This window comes from Colias eurytheme, chromosome 8 (genome assembly GCF_061535395.1).
Source record: "Colias eurytheme isolate Ceu_HAF_F1 chromosome 8, ilColEury1 Martin Lab GWU primary, whole genome shotgun sequence".
Lineage (NCBI taxonomy): Eukaryota > Metazoa > Arthropoda > Insecta > Lepidoptera > Pieridae > Colias > Colias eurytheme.
In genome coordinates this window covers 6,162,310-6,184,567 of record NC_142987.1, presented here as the reverse complement: position 1 = coordinate 6,184,567, position 22,258 = coordinate 6,162,310, and the positions used below count along the sequence as shown (strand labels likewise).

At 35.4% G+C, this 22,258-nt stretch overlaps 3 protein-coding genes across 3 annotated transcripts; all 3 read right to left on the bottom strand.

Annotated features, from left to right (window-relative positions):
- Positions 1–83: 83 nt before the first annotated feature.
- On the bottom strand, positions 84–9,114 carry LOC149906547 (uncharacterized). The gene is made up of 4 exons (XM_090104435.1): positions 8,933–9,114; positions 8,172–8,274; positions 507–694; positions 84–184 (listed from the first exon to the last, which is right to left on the bottom strand). Exons 1-4 carry the CDS (start codon positions 9,112–9,114, stop codon positions 94–96), a joined length of 564 nt encoding a protein of 187 aa, XP_089960561.1. The 3' UTR covers positions 84–93.
- A 7,270-nt stretch (positions 9,115–16,384) lies between these two features.
- Positions 16,385–17,225, bottom strand: LOC149906546 (uncharacterized). The gene is made up of 3 exons (XM_090104408.1): positions 17,094–17,225; positions 16,848–17,018; positions 16,385–16,594 (listed from the first exon to the last, which is right to left on the bottom strand). Exons 1-3 carry the CDS (start codon positions 17,223–17,225, stop codon positions 16,385–16,387), a joined length of 513 nt encoding a protein of 170 aa, XP_089960534.1.
- A 1,606-nt stretch (positions 17,226–18,831) lies between these two features.
- On the bottom strand, positions 18,832–20,521 carry LOC149906545 (uncharacterized). The gene is made up of 2 exons (XM_090105013.1): positions 20,347–20,521; positions 18,832–20,261 (listed from the first exon to the last, which is right to left on the bottom strand). Exons 1-2 carry the CDS (start codon positions 20,519–20,521, stop codon positions 18,832–18,834), a joined length of 1,605 nt encoding a protein of 534 aa, XP_089961139.1.
- Between the last annotated feature and the right edge of the window lie 1,737 nt (positions 20,522–22,258).

The following is a 22,258-nucleotide window of genomic DNA, read 5'->3' as shown; positions in this document are numbered from 1 at the left end:
AATAGTTATTAAAAATAAATCATTGCATCTGAGAAATGTGTTTATTTTATAAAATTATAATTTTACAAAATATCTGCATGATAACGAGTTGCTTTACTGTGAAGTTGGTTCAATCACCACGTCTTTCTTGGGTTCGTCCGGAGTTAAAGATGGATTGTATTCAAAGAATTTTGCGATAAAAAACCTGAAATAAAAAATATCCTTATCATATAGTATCCTCAATAGATAGATAGTGATAGTGGATTTAAATCACCACAAAGGCGCCGAAGTCGAAAAACATTATGAAAGGGACTTTACAGTTTACTTAATAATATCTTTCCGTGCTGCGCTATACGACGTCTTTCCAGAGCAAAATGAAATTCATTCGATAATGCTCTTTATCACTAACATAGCTTGCCACTTATTCTACTCCTTTCCTAAGTCTAATATATTTCTATATGAACGACAGCGTTGCACACAAAAAGTAACTTTATGCCTATAATAATAGGATTTTTAATCCAACCAACCAAACCAAAATCTCCACGGTGATCAGTACGCAAGCGGCCACCGTCTGTAGTGCGATCCTCAACGGTTCGACGGATCCGCGCAACAGAGCGGCTAGTATAGCGTCGCTTGCGTCGGAAGTAGCTTCTAGCGCGGTCACGAGGAGCGCGGGCGCGGCTAACCAGCGGGCGCCTCGACGACACCATGAACGCTAGAGCATAGATAAATGATAAAAAAAGACGGGTTGCACTCCGGGAGTGCCGACAGAAGTGAAAACGGGCGTAGTAGAGAGGGGATAACTGTCTACTCTCCATTGCATCCGTCTTACGCTTTTTCGATCAGGTCACGTGTCCTGACGCGAGTTTAAGATTTTATACCCATTACAGAAAAAGTGCTCAACGCCGCTAAAGAAGTTTTCACTTCAATATAATGAATAGTTATTAACCCCTCAGCTGTCGCGGCGCGCCGCGTCAAAAAGGTGCTGTCTGTCGGAGAAATTCGAGCGGTCGGCGCTGATTTGCCGATTTTTTTCGATATTAAAATTTGTGATATAAACTTTAACCTGTGACACTCTTGTAAATTTTGATGCTAACTAGATAACCAAACTTTATATTAGTTACCTTACTTACTCCCTGGCATGTTTATTTTATTTATTAGAACCATTTTTTCCCACACATTTTGAAAAAATACGACATTGTTAAGAAAAATACTCATAATAAAATAATATCAAGGTATTTTAGATTTTTATTTTTGTATTTTCACACTAGAATAGACAATCTTTTGAGTGAATATAACAAAAACATAGGTTTATTTTATAAAAATTCGAGAAAGTTGAGTATGAATATCATCGTTTACGCTTAAAAATAAGTGGACGCGATCTCCACATATGTTCATACAAATACAGACATTACAGTCTGCTCCAAAATTAGAACATTTCAAAAATTTTTACTACTTTTTTTTAATTTTTATTTTAATCAAAACTAGATAAAAACTAACAGTAATTTTTACTTTTTTAAAATATTTAGGTTTTTATTAATGTTTAAAAATAGTCTAATTCCTAAATGACTTCATTCATATGGTGGACTTTGTTCTAACGTCTGTATGTATAACGTCTCCACATCAATTTTAATTTTAATTTATTTTTTCTTAAAATTAGCGATTAAGAAAATATTTTTTGTGGTAACAATAGCATTATGAAGAAATGCTTTTTTTTCTTTCATGCTCTTAATTATTATAATATACCTGTATATATACCTGTATATATATATCGATGGCTGTATGGAGTGATCGTAGAGAAGCATCCTGGGCATGATGGGGTTACACGCGTTTGCAGCCTCAAATGTAAGGGCCACATTATCAAACGTCCTCTGTCCAAACTAATATTTATTCCAAATTCAGAGTGATTATATACAATTGTAACTTACCTTTCATATTCGTGATTTGCCTTAAGTACTAAGTGAAAATAAACGCTGCACATTTTATTTTTTTTTTGCATTAACAAATTTAAATCTAAAAGACAAATTAACTGTAACAAATCATATTAAATAATTAAACGTAATAAATTATAGCAACAACAAAGTATTGAAATATTTTAGGCATTTATGAAATACTAGTATGTATTATGGTTTAAATTAAAATTGGCTTACTAAGTGATGCTATAGCAATGCTAAAAAATAAATTTATGTTTCTTTATAGATGTATAATAATATTGTGTTACTGGTAAAGGGTTTAATGTATTACAACACATGTATTTTAATTGTCAATCAACATTAAGTTTTGTTTTATGGACTAGGTCCATGGGGGGCGGTATGTTTAAGTTGCATAAGTAAATATGTTATAGTACTAAGTTTAACATTAGATGGCGCCACGCGCTCATTGAATGGCGCTATTGAAATTCTTTCTGCAAATTGTATAAGTGTTTTGTTGTCTTTATTAAAACGATCTTTGTGCACAATAATTTGTTTTATTTCCATTCACCTTGGTTAGAAAATTGTACAGTACCTATAAAATGAAATGTTGTCCAACTACAAATCGAAAGGCACTGTATCCATACAGAAAAATGTCTAAGCTGTACAAAAGTGAAATCTACATTTAATTATACCATAACTTAATTATAAACCGTTACATTTATACAATTTTTGATTTATACTTATAAGTATAAATCAAAAATTTCGGAAATTCGAGTTTTAAATATTTTTTATAAAATACAGCTTATGTTAAGGATAAAACCGGCCAAGTGCGAGTCGGGCTCGCGCACAAAGGGTTCCGTAGCAGCAAATATAATAAATTACAGTTAAATCAACCTATCTCAAAAACTATAAGAGATACTTTGATCAAACCAAAAATCGTTGAAAGAGTTAATTAGCATGCATCACCTCTATTTTTTTTAGAATTTTATACCCCGTAGTTATAAAAATAGAGGGGGGGGGACATACTTTTTACGACTTTGAGAGCTGATATCTCAAAAACCGTTCACTTTAAGAAAAATGTTTTTTAGAAAACTTTATATCATTTTAAAAGACCTTTCCATTGATACCCCACACGGGTATGTACATCGAAAAAAAAAATTTCATCCCTCAGTTACATGTATGGGGGGCCCCACCCCCAATTCTTTTTTTTACTATTTAGTGTCATATTTTTGTAGCGGTTCATACAACACATATTCCCATCAAATTTCATCACTGTAGTACTTATAGTTTCCGAGTAAATCGGCTGTGACAGACGGACAGACGGACAGACGGACAGACGGACATGACGAAACTATAAGGGTTCCGTTTTTGCCATTTTGGCTACGGAACCCTAAAAATCAATAAACTTAAAGATTCAAAATAAATAAACAATTATACATCTACATGTATATTTACTTAAATAAATTTTACTTAACTGACAGAAAAAAAAATTCTTATGAACCTTTTTGTGTCTGTACTATTTATATACTCATGTGGTTGTAATGTGTGGTGTTGACGCCAATATTGGCCAATAAATAGGAATATTTGCAACTTAGCATAAATAACGTTAACTTCTGTTCATTTTTTCTTATAATACATCGGACACAACGACCGCCTCAAGACGACGATTTATTACCACGAGGTTCCACTTGAATGTGATCAGGAAAGTGATGAACGCTCTCCAATCTAGTTGAAATGAAATGAAATGAAATAAATGAAATGAAATAAATTTATTTGTCCATTATATGATTTACAATTAATGTAAGACAGTGGGTCCCAAACTAAGTGAAATACTTGTGTCTTGGGACCCTGAGTTGCGCTTCTTGGTTATATACATATGTTATGGACAGTAGGAAGTTAACAAGTAGGTAAATAATCTAATGTAATGGAAGTTAATACAATTAATAAAAAAAAAGAAAAACAAAGTACATTATTTTGCGGTTTGCAGTACGCGTGTTCGTGATAGTGTGTGTGTGTTTACGTGTGTGTGTGTGTGTTTACGTGTGTGTGTGTGTTCTCGTGTGTGTGTGTGAGTGAGTGTGTGTGGTTGGGTGTGTGTGTCATTGTTTGTGAGTGAAGGCATATTGTTATAGTGTGTGTCAGCTCAGTGGTCCTTTAAGTAATTGTTCGGTTTCTTCAAAAGACAGCGTATGTAACCATTTATTTATGACCTTCTTGCATGTGTAGTTCGATAGTAGTGTTATGTTACAATGTTTGTTGACATTATTGTATATCCGAGGAAACAAAAATTTTGGACATCGTTTAGCTAAAAGGGTTGTACTTCAATACATGCAGTATTTCCAAGCATATTGTAATTAAGATATAAACTAATCGGTAAAATTGTATTAAAATCGGTTCAGTAGTTTAGGGAGTCCATAGTACACAAACAGCATGAAACTTAAAAATATTTTGATTGGAATAAAGTAAGACGTGTTATGTGTAGAATTTCATGAAGAATCCTGGTATCAGGAATTAAAAGCTGTAAATTCCCAAACACTAATCGTGTTAGTATTATTATCTGTTCATTTGACAAAATATACAGAGTTATATTTCTTGATTTCAAATACTGTTACGTCCTATTGTTAAAGTAAGCCTTGGAGTGTCTTGTCTTCCATTGCCATAAGAATCGTTGTTTGGATCCATTTGAATTCTCTTTTATTGATACTCAAATGCTTACGAATCAGAAAAGGTTATTCTATCAAATACAAATTTTTATTTTCGAAAGAAAATTAAAATATCAAGACGGAAGTTTATTTTAGGGTTACCTAACAAATAAGTTATTATTGATTATGTAGTTTAAACAGCAATGTGATATCTTCAAATAGAAAAATTGCATTCTTCTTCTGGGTAATAGAAGCAGTTATGACACCAAAAGGCAAAAATACAATAATTGTTATCGCTAGTCATTTACAAAATGAGAGGGTAGATTTATATTTGCAGGCGTACTGCAAATGATGCATTTAATTCGTTTTATTAAATAAATAATGTTCCAAGGCTATTTAAAGTCATGAATGCAAATAAAAATAATCTTCAGACAGCGATCTACATCTTTAACATTCTGCCTACGAATGTACTACATATAGTACATAAGAATAAAAAACCGGCCAAGTGAGAGTCGGACTCCCACACCGTGGGCTCCGAACAAACCATTTTTTAAAGTGAAACTTTTATTACATCGTCTCAAACTTTTTGTCTGTGTAGCGCATGTCGCGTGACGGTCGGCTGCCGAGTAGGTATAAGGCAGTGTTCGGAACCGTTCGAACAGTTTCACTTTTACCGTGGTTTCATAAAACCACACAACATTTTTATTATGTTGTAACTCCGAAATTTTATGTTTTTCGAAATTATTCTTCAATCTGCGCTATAAGACCTTATTTTACCCCAATTTCAAAACTCTACGTACACGGAAAGTACCCTATAGGTGTCGATTCCCTTGCGAATGTCGAAATTTGCAGCATAACCCATTGAGCCCCGATACAATAGATTTTCTATTGTGTCTGTGATTCCGGGGCCTGAGTTAATAAACGGCTTTATCTTTTGATTGCGTTGGTTTATAAGTTTGATTTTTTCACAGCTTCAATCGACTCAAGTAATCAATATAAATTTCAGTTTTATGTCACATCACGCGTTCCTGTGAAAATGGGTCTTGACAGACAGATGGGCAGATGGGATGAACAGACGTGATCCTATTAGGGTTCTGGACCCTTAAAAACCAAGAACCCCAAGAACATAAAATCTTTAAATTTGGTAAAAAGCAATGTTTTATAAAACAGATATAAGAATAATCGCAAATAACATGATTTTTAAATTACACTTTATATAAAAAAAATAATAATTTCAACTTACAACTAATGAACGGCTACATGTATTAACTTGATATTCACATTAAAAACTCAGATTAATAATACATTTAAGATTAAGACGCAATCAGAAGAAATAATATTCATATGCGGCATATTCTGAAAACCGCAACTACTAGTAAGGGAATCAAAACCTACGGGTCTAAAGTTAAGTGGACTTGGTTAAAAGCAAGGTTTTACAGCACAGATAAAGAAAAATTCACTAAAAACACTTAAAGTTAAAACATAATAAAAAGTAGGTTAGTTCGGAGTCCTTGAAGCGCGAATCGTATTGAGGTTCAAAACTCTAAAAAAACATTCTTCCAGTTTTAAAGAAATAACCCCAAAATATGTGTAAAAACATCTTTGGACTATCTGGGTTTCAAAAATGACAACTCCCGTGTTGTCGTTCATTTTGAAATTGTGAGACGACAGAAAAACAAAATAAAAACAGTTAATCAAACATAATATATGCCAACGCAATCAAAAGATACAACCGTTTATGCTGCAAATTTTCGTAATTTTCGACATTTGCAAGGTTATAAAAACTTACAATAGCAACGTCTTATAGCACAGATAAAGAATTCTAAAATATGAATTAAAAGATACCTACAGCATAATTAAAAAAATAAGTTTGTACGAAGCCCTCGGTGCGCGAGTCCGACTCGCACTTGGCCGGTTTTTTATTTTTTCAGAAACATATGGTTCCCCAATAAAAAATAATATGTTGCATTTGTATTAAGGTAAGAATATGTTGTACAATTATTAATGTGTTAAATTTCTTTTCCAGTTTGTCCTACACAAATTACATAGTAACATAGTCACTTTGTCCTATATATAGGTCATAGTGAAAACCATTGTTCCCGATGTAGGTTTTTTTTACTATTTTTCCAGCATATAATTTACACTTTTAACCATAATATACTAAAATTAAAGGAATTCCATAGAGGTTACGGACTATAATTTGTATAGTTGATTATATCGTATTAAACCTGAGGACAATAAATACCACAAAAACGATACCCATCAATATAAACAAAACATATGTACATTTTATATTGTATGAAATTGAAAAATTTAATTGAAGACGAACAATTAAATTTTTCAATTTCATACAATATGCGAACATACTGTACGCGAATTTTACGGGGAAATTATTGTCGGTTCTGAATTGAAAACGAAATATCTTTAAAATGGAAAACAGTATCAAATTTTGAATTATATTATAAAAATCTTCATAAAATTTCTTGTAAAATGATGTAAAAAACAAATAAAATATTAAAAATAAAATACGATTAACCAGGGGTCAAAAACTAAGCAACGTACAGTGAAATGGTAGATACATATTTGGAGCCATTATTTGTGGTATAATTATTGGTAATTTTCATTATTTCGGCACATAAACATTAGGATATATAGTGAATAATAATAAAAAGAACAATAAATACTTACCGTTTATCAACTTTCCGCAAAATTTTACATTTTTTAAAACTTTAAAATTTAAAAGTTACTCGACTAAAGTATGACATAATTACTGTTATATTTCGAATATTTATCGGTCAAATTATTAAGTGATGGGCTTTAAATATTCAGTAATTCATAAGCTATCAACTAAATAGTCGTTTAAGCAGATTTGAACTATATTTGCGTTACAATGAGCTAATTTCCAACCGGCGATGATTTGGCACAGATCTGTGCCACGACAGACAACGGGTACAAAATTTTTGGCTCAGATCTGTGTTCCGACAGACGAGGGTTTAATTATATTACTAGCTGTAGGTAAAGTATTATAGTATACTAGCTTCCGCCCACGACTTTGTACGTGCATCCCCGTTTTTGCCCGTTCCCGCAAGAATTTCGGGAAATACTTTCTTAGCGGATGCCTACGTCCTAACATCTGCCAAATTTCAGCCCGATACGTCCAGTGGTTTGGGCTGTGCGTTGATAGATCACTATATCAGTCACCTTTGAGTTTTATATATATATAGATATCTATGATAATTCTAAACGCTAAAGTAAAAATCGGTAGTTACATATCATATGAGAGCGTTAACGGATTCAACGATAGATACGTTAAACTTATAACAACCCCCCATTTTTGTCGGAAGATAAAAAGTTGTGTTAGAGCGAGCGCGCACGAGCAACTTTGTCTCCGCAACTATTTTGACTCTCCCATCAATTGTATGGGGAGTTGCGTCGCTACGTACGCGCACTTTCATACTAGCACATGGGTGGAGAGACAAAATAGTTGCGGGGACAAAATAGTTGCGGAGACAAAGTTGCTCGTGCGCGCTGGCTCTTAGACTCGCATTAAAGAAAGAAGAATATTTTGTTTCACCATAATTGTTTTCAGTTGAAGCTTAGGTATAAGCTCAATATTTTGACAAAATCGTTAATTTACCTTTGACATTACGGCAATCAGCAGCAATAGGGATGTAGCAGCGGTGACGAAGGCACTCAATTTCCCGTACCCCATGACTAATCTTATTGTTGGTTTTGTAATGCTATAAAATAATATAAAAATCTTGTTTATATGATAAGCCATATCGCATACAAGTAGCTCGATTACGCATTCAGTTAATATCTATGTTTCTATGTTAAACAGCACCTTTCATGTAGCGGCCTGAATATCAGAGATTGCTTAAATATAGTTACCTACTACGTGCGTAGGTACCGTTTGATTATTATTAGAGTAAATAATCAAAATCGTTGAGTTTAATATAAATTTGGCTGATTTTGCTGACAACTGAATAAGCTAGTTGACTGGTACAAATACAAATCGGTAACTACATCGAAATTTGAAAGTACATAGTTAGTAGGTAGGTAGTTATATGATATATTTTATTTATTTATTTATTTTATTTATTTATAATTCTTTATTGAATAAAATATGAGAAAACAATAGTATGCAAAAAGAAGTAGAAATACAAAAGCATAATTTGCCCAAAAGGCGGCCTTATTGCTAAACAGCAATCTCTACCAGGCAACCTGGCGAGAGAGGAAATGCAAGAAGATATATCATAGGAATACACAACAATAATATTTTGTATGTAGTATTATATGCGTAATATCAACGTAATGCTTTTGCAATAGGGCGGCAGTCGGTAATTATTATAAAATAATACCTAGCTCTACATACAATAAATAGTAGACACTACATACCGCCTAGCAAAGCTGACATTATTAAGCTTTTGAGCGACGTCTTCATCGTCCAGCTCCAATTCCACGGGCTGTGAGGCGAAGGCACAAGCGGACATAGACACGCCTAAAAGTGCTACTAGCAACGCTCTCAGTTTGACCCGGACACCGTCGTTGCTTTCCGTGTTTGTTGAATTTAGCTGCATTTAAACATTAAAATTAACAACGTTAAATATAAAAAGTAGGAAAGCAATTTCTCATGAGAATGACATGATTCACCGCGTGATACGTAGATATCCTATGTTGAGAATAGAGCATCTTTATTTTTTAGACATAACCAGAGGCGGCTCGCCCTAAGGAGCGCTGGTGCTAGGGTTGCCAACCGTACTATAATATATAGTATTGTACTATATTTCGGGTCTGCGTACTATATACTGTTGAAAACATATATAGTACGCAAAAATACTATATTTTCAACACCGACAAATGTTACAAACAAATCATTCATTAAAAAAATATGGCTAAGTCATATAACCTATTGCGCATATACCAGTGGCGAGAAGAAAGAAACAGAAGTAGTGTATCATTCTGTGGCAGGTATCATTAATAAAAAATGAGCTTTTGATTTATATTAATTTAAAAATTGAATGTGACAAGAAGCTTGACACTTATTTTAAACATAAAAATAACTGCGAAACAACCGACTTCAAAAATGAAAAAGTACAAAATAAAAAAGATTCGATATCATTACTACATATTATTTAGATGTGCTATATTTATTAAATAGGTTTGATGTCGGTTGTTTTTAACGCAGTTATTTTTATTTAATACTTTTTAGTGTATTTTTCAACACGAATCAAACGAGCCCAATCTCGATAAAGTTGAGTCAATATATTACTAAGTTCCTATGGCCACCTTCCGATTCCGTCATCAAATCAGCTCTCTGTCATGATAATTTTTCATCGCTATCCAATTTACATACGTATACAAAATTTCAGCTCAATCGGTCACCGGGAAGTGGATCAATTAAGTCATCGAGTACAGACAAAAATGCTCATAAAATAAAAACTACTGGGCCTATCGGAATAAAATTTTTATGGGACCAATTCGACACCATCCCGCACCGAACAAAAAAGAATCACGTAAATCGGTTAAGAAACCTCGGAGTAATCGGTGTACATACATAAAAAAAAAATTATACTGGCCGAATTGATAACCTCCTCCTTTTTTTTGAAGTCGGTTAAAAAAGCTGTTACACAGTGCAAGAAGTGCAAAAATATAGTTTTTATAAAAATAAATATGGAATGGAGACCATGGAGTGGTCGACGTAAGCCAGGCAAACCGAAAGCACGGTGGTCCGACGATATTTCTAGTACAGCGGGTAAATCTTGGATGCGTCTGGCCAAAGACCGCAAAGAGTGGAAAAAACATGAGGAGGCCTTACCCGACTATGGGTGAATTAAGGCTTAAAAGAAGAAATATATATTTGTCTATTTTTTTGTTTTTCCCATAAAATACTATATATTTTTTAAATGTACTATATTTTTTACACTTTATTTTGGAAAATACTATATTTTGATGATGAAGTGTTGGCAACCCTAGCTGGTGCAGTGAACTCCCATAAATAATTATAATAAAATCATACTCCTTAATTTAATTATTAACATTAATTATTACTATTTATATTCTATATATTAACATTAACCGTGTGGTGCCGGTTTAAGAATAGCACCTCCCCATCTCTACCCGTGGGTGTCGTAAGAGGCGACTAAGGGATACCTAACCGGGACGGGCAGCAGCGTTCCGCGACTTAACTAGACATTAATATCCACTGCGCTCGCCAACCCGCCTGCCAAGCGTGGCGAGTATGGCATCATACCCCTCATGATGAGTACACCCTCAACCAGGCCCCTAGTACCCGGCAGCCCCGCTATTCCTGGCTACGGTAGCGGCCATGGTAACGGCGGGGCAAGGGGTGCTAAGAATCACCGGATGAGATCCGGCTACCACTCCCGACGACCCCTGGCCCTGGTAACATATAATGCACGCACTTTGAGGACGGATGAAAAGATTGTTGAGCTGGAAGAGGAACTGAGCAAATTACGATGGGATGTCATAGGGTTATCTGAAGTCCGAAGACAGGGGGAGGACACGATAACGTTGACGTCTGGTAATTTGTTCTTCTACCGGGAGGGCGACCAACAGTCCCAAGGTGGAATCGGGTTTATCGTTCACAAATCTCTCGTCAACAACATCGTAAGCATCGAGAGTGTGTCGAGCAGGGTAGCGTGCCTTATACTCAGAATATCTCAAAGATATTCGTTGAAGGTCATACAGGTTTACGCACCGACCTCGGCTCACTCCGATGAAGAAGTGGAAGTTATGTATGAGGACGTAAGTAGAGCCATACATACCTCGAAAACCCACTTCAATGTTGTGATGGGAGATTTCAACGCAAAGCTGGGTAAGAGAGGCGATGATGAGTTGAGAGTGGGGCAATTTGGATTTGGGCAGCGCAACCCAAGGGGCCAGAGACTAGCGGACTTTCTGGAGAAGGAAGGTCTTTTTATGATGAACTCCTTCTTCCAGAAACCGACCCACAGGAAGTGGACCTGGCTCAGCCCCGACGGGAAGACAAAAAATGAGATAGACTTCATTATGACCACGAAAAGGCAAATATTCAAAGATGTCTCCGTGATCCATAGGGTGAAAACCGGAAGCGATCACCGAATGGTACGAGGCATCTTGAATATTAATGTCAAACGTGAAAGATCACGTCTGATGAAGTCTACGCTCCGTCCTTCTCATGCGCAAATCCAAAACCCCGAGAGCTTTCAACTCGAACTACAAAATCGCTTCGCTTGCCTCGACAGTAGCGTTTCTGTGGACGATCTAAATAACAGGCTGGTAGAAACTATCCGCGCGGTTGGGTCCCACTTTAAGACCCGGCGTAAAACAAATCCGCAAAAACTCTCCGACCAAACTCTCAAACTTATGGCAGACCGGCGCTCTATGCCACTGCGCACATCTGAAGATGCTAAGTCATATAGGCAGCTCAATAGACAGATATCGAAATCTCTGCGACACGACATACGCTCCTTTAATACTGCAAGTATTGAGGAAGCGATTAAGCGAAACCAAGGCTCGAAAGTGTTTGCAAGAGATATGTCTATTGGGCAGAGCCAGCTGACGAAGCTGAAGACAGATCGTGGCGTAGTGGTGTCGGCCAAGTCAGAGGTTTTGGGAGAGGTCGAGAGATTCTACCGGCAGCTTTACACCTCAGTTGCCAAGCCTGTTTCTGGTCCGGCGAAAGACCCAAGAGCCCGACTAACCCGACATTTCACCGAAGATATCCCGGACATCAGCCTGTACGAGATTAGGATAGCTCTGAAACAGCTTAAGAACAACAAGGCGCCGGGTGAGGATGGAATCACCTCTGAGCTTCTGAGAGCGGGTGGAAAACCAATCCTCAGAATGCTCCAGAGGCTATTTAATTCCGTTCTACTCGAGGGCACAACGCCTGAAGCATGGAGCAGGAGTGTGGTCGTTCTGTTCTTCAAGAAGGGAGACAAGACCCTACTGAAGAACTACAGACCGATATCACTTCTGAGTCATGTTTATAAGCTGTTTTCAAGGGTTATCACGAATCGTCTCGAACGCAGGTTAGATGACTTCCAGCCTCCCGAACAAGCCGGTTTCCGTAAAGGCTTTAGCACCATAGACCACATCCATACGCTGCGGCAAATTATACAGAAGACCGAGGAGTATAATTTGCCATTATGCTTAGCGTTTGTGGACTATGAAAAAGCCTTCGATTCGATCGAGACCTGGGCCGTATTAAGGTCTCTCCAGCGGTGCCGCATTGACTATCGGTATATCGAAGTATTGAGAAGTTTGTACGAACACGCCACCATGTCAGTCCGAGTACAAGAACAGTGTACAGGGGCGATTCCTTTGCAGCGCGGTGTCAGACAAGGAGACGTGATATCACCAAAACTTTTTACCGCTGCTTTGGAAGATGCCTTTAAACTCCTAGAATGGAAAGGACTTGGCATCAATATCAATGGCGAGTACATCTCTCATCTTCGATTTGCCGACGACATCGTAGTCATGGCAGAATCCCTGGAAGATCTTAATACAATGCTCGATGACCTCTACAGAGTTTCACAACAAGTGGGCCTTAGCATGAACATGGACAAGACGAAAATCATGTCAAATGTCCATGTTGTGCCCACTCCGGTCTCTGTTGGAAACTCTATTCTCGAAGTTGTTGACGAATATGTCTACCTCGGACAAACCGTCCAATTAGGCAGGTCCAACTTCGGGAAAGAGGTCAATCGTCGAATCCGACTCGGATGGGCAGCGTTCGGGAAGTTACATAACATCTTTTCGTCCAAAATCCCTCAGTGCCTGAAGACCAAAGTCTTCGAGCAATGTGTGTTGCCGGTGATGACATACGGTACAGAAACGTGGTCTCTAACCCTGGGCCTTGTGCACAAACTCAGCGTCGCTCAACGTGCTATGGAAAGGGCTATGCTCGGAGTTTCCCTACGAGATCGAATCAGAAATGAGGAGATCCGTAGGAGAACCGGTGTCACCGACATAGCTCGCCGGATTAGCACGCTGAAGTGGCAATGGGCTGGGCACATAGCCCGCAGAACCGATGGCCGTTGGGGCAGAAAGGTTCTCGAATGGAGACCACGTACTGGACGACGGAGCGTGGGACGTCCACCCACAAGATGGACAGACGACCTGGTCCGAGTGGCAGGGAGCCGCTGGATGCAGGCCGCCGGTGACCGGTCGTGGTGGAAAACCCTGAGGGAGGCCTTTGTCCAGCAGTGGACGTCCCACGGCTGACACGACGACGATTACTATTTAAAATCAATCGTAATCTTTAAAACTACTGTTAATACCAATGAATATATCCATCATTCCATCATCCCATACACCTGTATAATACCTACTGTATTATGTAACGCGCGAAGCGGTGCGCTCACGATTGCGCTCCAATGAAAAAAGATTTAGTACATTTCCTAATACGAAATCCAATAGGAGTGAAAGAGAGGGTTTTGCCAGAGCCCTGCGCGTGAAACAAAAGATTTTCTATGGAAAAGTAGCAAAATTCGGAGCGCCGCACCCGCAAACGTTGCCGGTTCGTTTTTACCGCCCGGCAGGACAGCGATTGCGACGTTGCCAGTTGCTACGTCTATAATATAAACAAACACTCGACTCTCGAGTCAACTTCAATGCACGCGCGCGATTCATGCAATTTTCTAATTAAAATTATAAAATACGTGTTGAAATAGCCTGTACTTATCAGTATTACTTGTGAGTGTTAAAATGAACAATAATTATAATGTGGCGTTCATTAAAAAGTGTGATAAAACGTTACAAATTCGGCTTGAATGTAAAGCTAAGGGCGCTTGTGCACTACAAGGAATTTTACTGTCCGGCATTCCGATTTTTTACGGTCCGGTGTGGCATGAAAAAACCGATGAATTGCTTGTGCACCTGTCCGTCTTTACTCGGATCAGTGCGGTACAGTTCAAGGAAGTTTTGCGGTATTATGCTATCATAAATGATTGTTTTTGCATTTTACAAGAAACGATTAAAAATATAGAAGGTGAAATATTATATTACTTCGTTATAATAAAAAGTAAAGTTCCGTAAGACATTTAAAATGCGTGTTTCACTTATTTATTTTAACGGTGACGAGGAGCTAAATCTATTCCCACTTGAACTTTAACTTACCAACACTTACTTAGATAATAATTATAGGTCAATGCTTGGTCAATGTATCTACACTAATATTATAAAGAGGAAAACTTTGTTTGTTTGTTTGTTTGTTTGTTTGATTGTAATGAATAGGCTCATAAACTACTGGACCGATTTTAAAAATTCTTTCACCATTCGAAAGCTACATTATCCACGAGTAACATAGGCTAGGTTTTATCCCGGAAATCCCACGGGAACGGGAACTATGCGGGTTTTTCTTTGAAAACGCGGGCGAAGCCGCAGGCGGAAAGCTAGTATAAAATAACAATACCGACTTCTCAAATCTCATTGCCAGCTAAAAGAAAGTAAAACAAGAGCTTGCTTTCAATTGGAATATGCAATAAAAAGAGTAAAATCCAAGCAAGTGGGCATTCGAAAACAATTATACCTACAGCGACTCGTAAACTCAAAAAACCATCCGGAATAGGGAAAAGTAAAATGTCGGACAGTAAAATTACGTATAGTGCACAAGCTAGTATTTGGATTAATTGCGTGCCATACCGGACCGTAAAAAATCGGAATGCCGGACCGTAAAATTCCTTGTAGTGGACAAACGCCCTAAGGGACCGCCACGGCCTGAACTTGATCTTACGCAAAAATGTACGACAAAAACGAAAACATATACGCGTGTGTTTAAATCTGAACAATATGTAAAAAAAACCGTGGTTGTGTGGTTGTGATGAAAGCAACAACAGATATTTACGAATGTCTTGTCGCTTTAAGTTATAGATATTTTTGCACACCAAAAAGAAAGACGTGTATGTAGGTATTTCCTTTATAAGTAATTTTTTTGATAAATGTACTGCTTTACACCATGTATTTTCAGTGTTTTATTTCAAGTGAACACCCATAAAATTTTGTCACGAGCCGCCTCTGGACATAACAATCATACAACCGTTCCGATGCTACGCGAAAGAAAGACAAAAACAAGAGACTAAATATTAGCAAGATTTATTATTAATTAAAGTACTTTTAATGCTTCTAACTAAAGGATCTATTTATTGATACTCACATTTGCTCGGTTTTCGTGTTTTGTTATTAACTGCTCTATAAGTGCGTTGCTCTCTGTTTCCATCATGACGCCCACAACCACGATGAAGCGGTATAGGATTTTAACTCATTTAGCATGTATTGAACTTCATTGGAATTAAATTGAGAGGTTGCTGTGTATGGGTTCTAAAAATATTACATAACGCCGTGTACGGAACTGGCATTGTCAGTCATTATGACTGTTCAATGATCTTTTGTTTTAACCATAAATAACAATATATCTGTATCGTCTTTTCTCCTAATTTTCTAGTCTATAAAAAGTTACTAGTTTATTTATTTATTAATGCTTTTATAATGATTGCGGGTGTAAGAATTTGCTAGTAAACAGATGTACAGAGTTGATCGACACCACCAAGATGCATTATAAAAGTGGGTGTATTGTCGGCCTTTAATTGAGAAAGTTCATTATTTTCTTTTGCATGGCATAATATAAAGTATGTCCTCTCACTTTAAATTAATAAGTATTCGAAGGCAAAGTCACTCTCGTTCAATTCTAAAGTACATCTCAACCACAGTAGACTGAACAAGGATAGGTACCTACATCGACAAAATATTCTGACTGTATAATTTGTATTTTATTCATAAAATTTATTCTATAAACAGTACGATAACTTAATAAAAGTGTATTTACATTGTCTTAAGTTAATAACATTACAGATCGCACACGCACAAATATTGTCTGAAAACACAAAACTCTTGAAGCCAATTGAAAGTCATAACTACAATAGATGCCACTTTATCTCGCAATTTTCCCAAAGACTTCATATTCATGTTAGCTACAAGGAGACAAACATTTATTATCTTTAAAATGACCGCCACGATTTGACCGGCAAGATGTGGCAAGAATAGGCCTGGATTCTCCTGAAAAAAGAAATACGATTCGATAAGATAAAAACACATTTAATTAACAACTGCAGGCGTAACTGTAATGCTAAGCTGTAATGTAACTGTATTATATCGATTCGAATTATCAAAATCGCTAGGTACTCGATACTATTTGTAACATAATATATTAATCTATATAATATGTATATGTATAAAACTTTTCTTTTTCAGTTCACTATCTCAGACTTCAGCCTAAGTTCACTAGTCTCAATTTATATTTAAAACTTACAGTAAAACATCCTAGTATCAGACACGCGTATTGTATTAATCCGAGTGAAGTCGCAATAATTTGGAGGTCGTGTACTAACATCGCATCTCGAGAAAAGGAAGGAACTGAAGTACCAGAAGTATCAAGCGGCATTTTCCCTAAATGAAGCTTTAAATTATGTACACTCAAGCACTGAAAATATGAATAATAAATCAAAGGATTATAATTACATTGTAAGGAATTATTATTTATTAATAAAAACTTTACCAAACCGACAACACCATAAAAATATGTGTAGAAAATGCTAGCAGAAAACGTGGGATGTTGGCAAAATAATTTAGTGTGACCGAAATATGGCTTCAGAATCGGCGATATAATTATATGGAACGGTAACTTCATCATGAACACTTGTACTAACTTATTTAATGTAGGTATAAAATAAAAATATATATCTAAAATAAGTATTCTCTGATATATTACAAAAAACCTCCAAAAAAGATATGATTTTTATACGTTTTGATCAGTAGGCATGACAGAATCCGCCAAATTTACAAACAATTTAGTTTGCCATTCCAAAGAACATAGATACACATAGGTACTTGCTAGTTAATAAATATACATTTAACAACAATCATAACAATATAATAATACCCTTGATCATATAATACCCATCATACCTATCGTGCTCATTTTATTAAAACAATACCTACTTATTTTGTGAATGTAATTCGAAACAAATATCTATATATATAAAACTCAAAGGTGACTGATATAGTGATCTATCAACGCACAGACAAACCACTGGACGTATCGGGCTGAAATTTGGCATGCAGGTAGATGTTAGGACGTATAGTCCGGGATACATCGCCCATTTTTGCAAGTGATTACTATCAAGCTAATTTTTCGTGAGTAGCTTTATTTTGATGAGATGCCCAATAATTTCATGTACGAAACTCTCGATTGTGGTAGCTAACAGAGGTAACAAAGATAAAAATTTTTGATTTGACGGTTCTCAAATATTTATTACGCAATTTGTAGGACAATATGTCTGTTGAATTATATAAGTATTAAATAAGTGAAAATAAAAAAATCAGCTGGTTAGTAATCATTTATGATGACTTCGTTATCGATACACATTGGAAAGGGGGACTCTTTGATCAAACCATAGATTTTGTAGGATTAATATTTTTTCGAATAATTTAGATAATTATCTTGAGATTGAACAAAAAAAAAAACATTCAGTTAGTAATTAATATTTGAGAACCATCAAATCAAAATATTTTATCCTTGTTTCCTCTGGTAGCTACCACAATCGAGAGTTTTGTACATTAAATTATTGGGCATCTCATCAAAATAAAGCTACTCACGAAAAATTAGCTTGATAGTAATCACTTGCAAAAATGGGCGATGTATCCCGGACTAGTAGGCATCCGCTAAGAAAGGATTTCCCGAAATTCTTCCGGGTACGGGGAAAAACGGGGATGCACGTACAAAGTCGTGGGTGGAAGCTAGTTTATGAATATAACTCCAGCTACCCATCTCCCCGGATCCAGATTAGACCCGGAATAACGGATATCAATAAAAATGTAGTTTTTGTAACTCAACAATAATAATATTATAACCACAACGTAGTTAGCTCTTGCCAGGTTCCTAGCGAACCAAAATTCAGAGATTCGTACTTCCTACAAAATATAAACTTACGAAATCGTGTCGTGTGTGAAAATGTCCTGAAATATTTGTTTATTTATTTACTCAAAATTTGATCTATTCTACAGTAACGTGTAATAAAACTTTAATTCCTGGCACGACATAATCTTGTAATTTAGATTCGTAGGTACACCAATTCAGAATTTCAAATTCCATGGCAAATAAATGAAAAACATATTGTATACATACTAAGTATATTATATATTTAACTCTAAACCACACAAACAACAATAATTTCGAAATTAAATTACAAAATATTAAAGTAAACATTAGTCGGAAAATAAGAGGAATGGAGTAATTAGAAAATGCTATTCATAATATGAATATTATCACAGTACACGTCATCTCTTATAAAGACAGAACATTGATTCATAAGAGTGTCGTCGATGGCAATCTTAGGGTTTACTCTTTTACAGCCGGTAGAAAGTAATTGTGCTAAGAATGGATGATATCGCAGAGGCGCTGCAACAAATAAACCGTCATAACTTATAGAAAGATGATTGGTCATTGGCTTACTCTGTTTCGTTAGCTTCTTGAACTCAGTAATTTTCATCGGAGGATCATTATGATTTGCTTCACTTTTTATAGGCGCAAAAGGCAATGGGTAAAGAGGATCAATGTCATCAAATACAGTAAAGTAATAAAATATCGACATTTCTGGAAATTCAGCGGACGAGTCTAATTTTTGGGCGATTGGAAGTTCATTTGTTGACTTCATCAATTCTTTTATCTTTGGGAATGAAGGGCTTGTTAAATTATTGGTATCCTCGGTATTGTTTGAAGTGCTAATATTAATTTGATTTGTAATATTTTTCGACAATATTTCCGGAAGTTCAGTAATATTGTTTCCATTGATGTTACTTCCATTCAGGTTAGAGCTTATATTCTGTACTTTCACTTCCTCTATATTTCGTTTATTTCTATGAGTTCTGATAAATGGTGTATAGTCTACGAGTTTGACCTCCGGTGTAATATCTGTATCAAAAAATAAACTTGTCTGATTAAGTACACGGTTTATCAAATTTATGATCGAAGAAAACATTTTACTTTCATCTTCCACATCCATTGAATTCAATATGCTTATGTATTTGTCTGTTTCTATACCATCATTGTGTTGTTTTAAAATCGCTTTAATCTTTGGATTAACTTCTTGATGATTGTTATAGATATGATTAAAAGTAGATAAATCAAAAGCGATACCTCCATTTTGCCAAATGGAAAAAATTCGCGCGTAAAATGGCAAGTAGGACAAAGGTATAGTTCTCCATACGTATCGAAGTGGGGTTTTTGTCATATATTTACTGAGATTCATTATCGTTATATTTATGTTTTGATATCTTCTCTGAAAATCCCGAATCTCTCGTTTGGTACTTTGTTCTAATATCATGTTAAGTGTTCTAGGGAATGCAGGAACGAGTTTCTTGAAGAATCTTGTACGATTTCCGCTCTGCAACGTCGCAGGTAGCGAGTCGTCAATGAGAAAATAAACATTGAAACGCAGATTAGGATATTGCATGGCCATGGATGAGAGATATTGTGAGAACCTCGGTAAGAAACTCTGAGATCTTGATATAATGCTATGAAAATATACATCGCTAGCTGGCTTCGAATTGTTGCACTTGAAAACGACAACTGGTTGGCGTCGATAGGCACTCATACCTAAAGCGTAAAATACGAGAAATGATATTGCCAATAATATAAGGGTCATCCAGCAGGCAGACATGAACTCTGAAAATAATAATAAGAAATTTAGTTCATACATTGATAGCCTACAATATAGTAGGTATAATAAGAGTCTTTGTAATTGCTTTACCTGGCCATCTGTCAAACCAGGACTGTTTTGGTGTACAAGTAACATTCCACCCTGTCGTCACAATAGTTGGAACCGCTTGTGATGGAGGCTTACTGTCTCCCCCGCCGTCAGCATTTTCTACTTTAAGCAACGGATATTGTTCATCTCGTTTCGTTGTTTGAATATTATGCTCCATTAAAATCGCTTCTCTGTAAAATATATATCATATTATAGATATTCTATATGAGTTATATTGCATCATATCCCTTATATCCTCTTACCTTTCTTTAAATTTATTATAACGAACTTATTGAAAAATTTAAAAGCGCTTTTATTTTGACATCAAATTTTGTTTCGTATTTCAAACGTTTTAATTTTTTTTATAGCGACGCTTCCGTGTTTCAGTTTTGTCTTTGGATATCATATTTAACAAGTATTTAACAATAAGGTTTGATACAAGCGTTGTATACAGGGTTTACACCCTGCAATAGTTACGGAATAATCGCCTGTGCACACTTAACAATTACTCGTTAAGTGTGCACAGGCGATTATTCCGTAACTATCGCAGATATCAAAAAACTTTAAACTGATATCGAAAGCCCTTTACCTAATGAGTAAAATGACAATAATAACTTTTTAAAAATAAAACGGGAAATATCCAAAAATTTTACACCAAACACTCCCATACATTTAGTATGAAATATGACTATCCTAAACATGTAATATGAAAAATTTTGGTTCTTTTTTTAATTTGTGCTTAAATTACTTCGCAAATTTTAATAAAAATTCATTAAGAAACTGTAAATAGTGCTCGATGTGGAATACAATGGTATTCCAAAACGAGAACTTCACTTCGAACATCTGCTTTGAACACAAAATATATGGAAAATTCAATGTATGGGAGTGTTTAATGTAACTTTTTTGGATATTTCCCGTTTTATTTTTAAAAAGTTATTATTGTCATTTTACTCATTAGGTAAAGGGCTTTCGATATCAGTTTCAAGTTTTTTGATATCTGCAATAGTTACGGAATAATCGCCTGTGCACACTTAACGATTACACCCTGTATACATATTTTACAAAAATTTAAACCAATGCTCTACAAATTCTCTACTCCTTCCAGGTGCTCAACAGACAAGTTTCCTACCACATAAAATAATGGAAAATATACGAATATAAAATGTTATGACGTCATAATATACTTATAGCACCTTGAACTAATTTAATATAGTATTGAATTTAATATATTATTTTATTATGTTTTAGGAACACGTCAATACGTGAGTCGAATGCATTGTTGAATCAACAAAATTACGGCGTAAAGTATAAACGTGCCGTATTAAAAATGACTAATGAAAAAGAAATTGATGGCCAATCCACGACTCCAGTCGTATTGGTTTATTATTATTATAGTGAACATTTAGTACGGAACATTGTTTAAAGTGATAAATTTATATTCATTGGTACGTATAATATATTTCAATTAATTATTTTGTACCTCCAATCATCCAGCAGGGTTCATTGAAATGATTTATACATATATTTGTATCTTTTTTTAAGGTGGCTTTTGCGGTTTTTTTTTATTATTATTTTATATGTTGATATTTAATGTGATATTATTTGATACCTGCATGTTATTATTTCGTCATGTAAGTGAAAGATTTTATAAAGTTTACTGGGAGGAAAAGTTACTTTATGGGAATAAAAAGTCTCCGAAAATAATGCATTTTTCTTCTTTATAATATTATTATTATAGTTTTTATTTTCAAGAAAGAAACAATAATTAATTATTTGCAATCGACTGTACGAAGTGATCTTCAATATTGCAATTGGAAAAAAATATTTTTATGAACCCAAAAGAAAAAAATTGCATTCACATGCCAACTGCGCAAACATAACTTCACCTTTATTAAAAAAAATATCTGAAAGTATA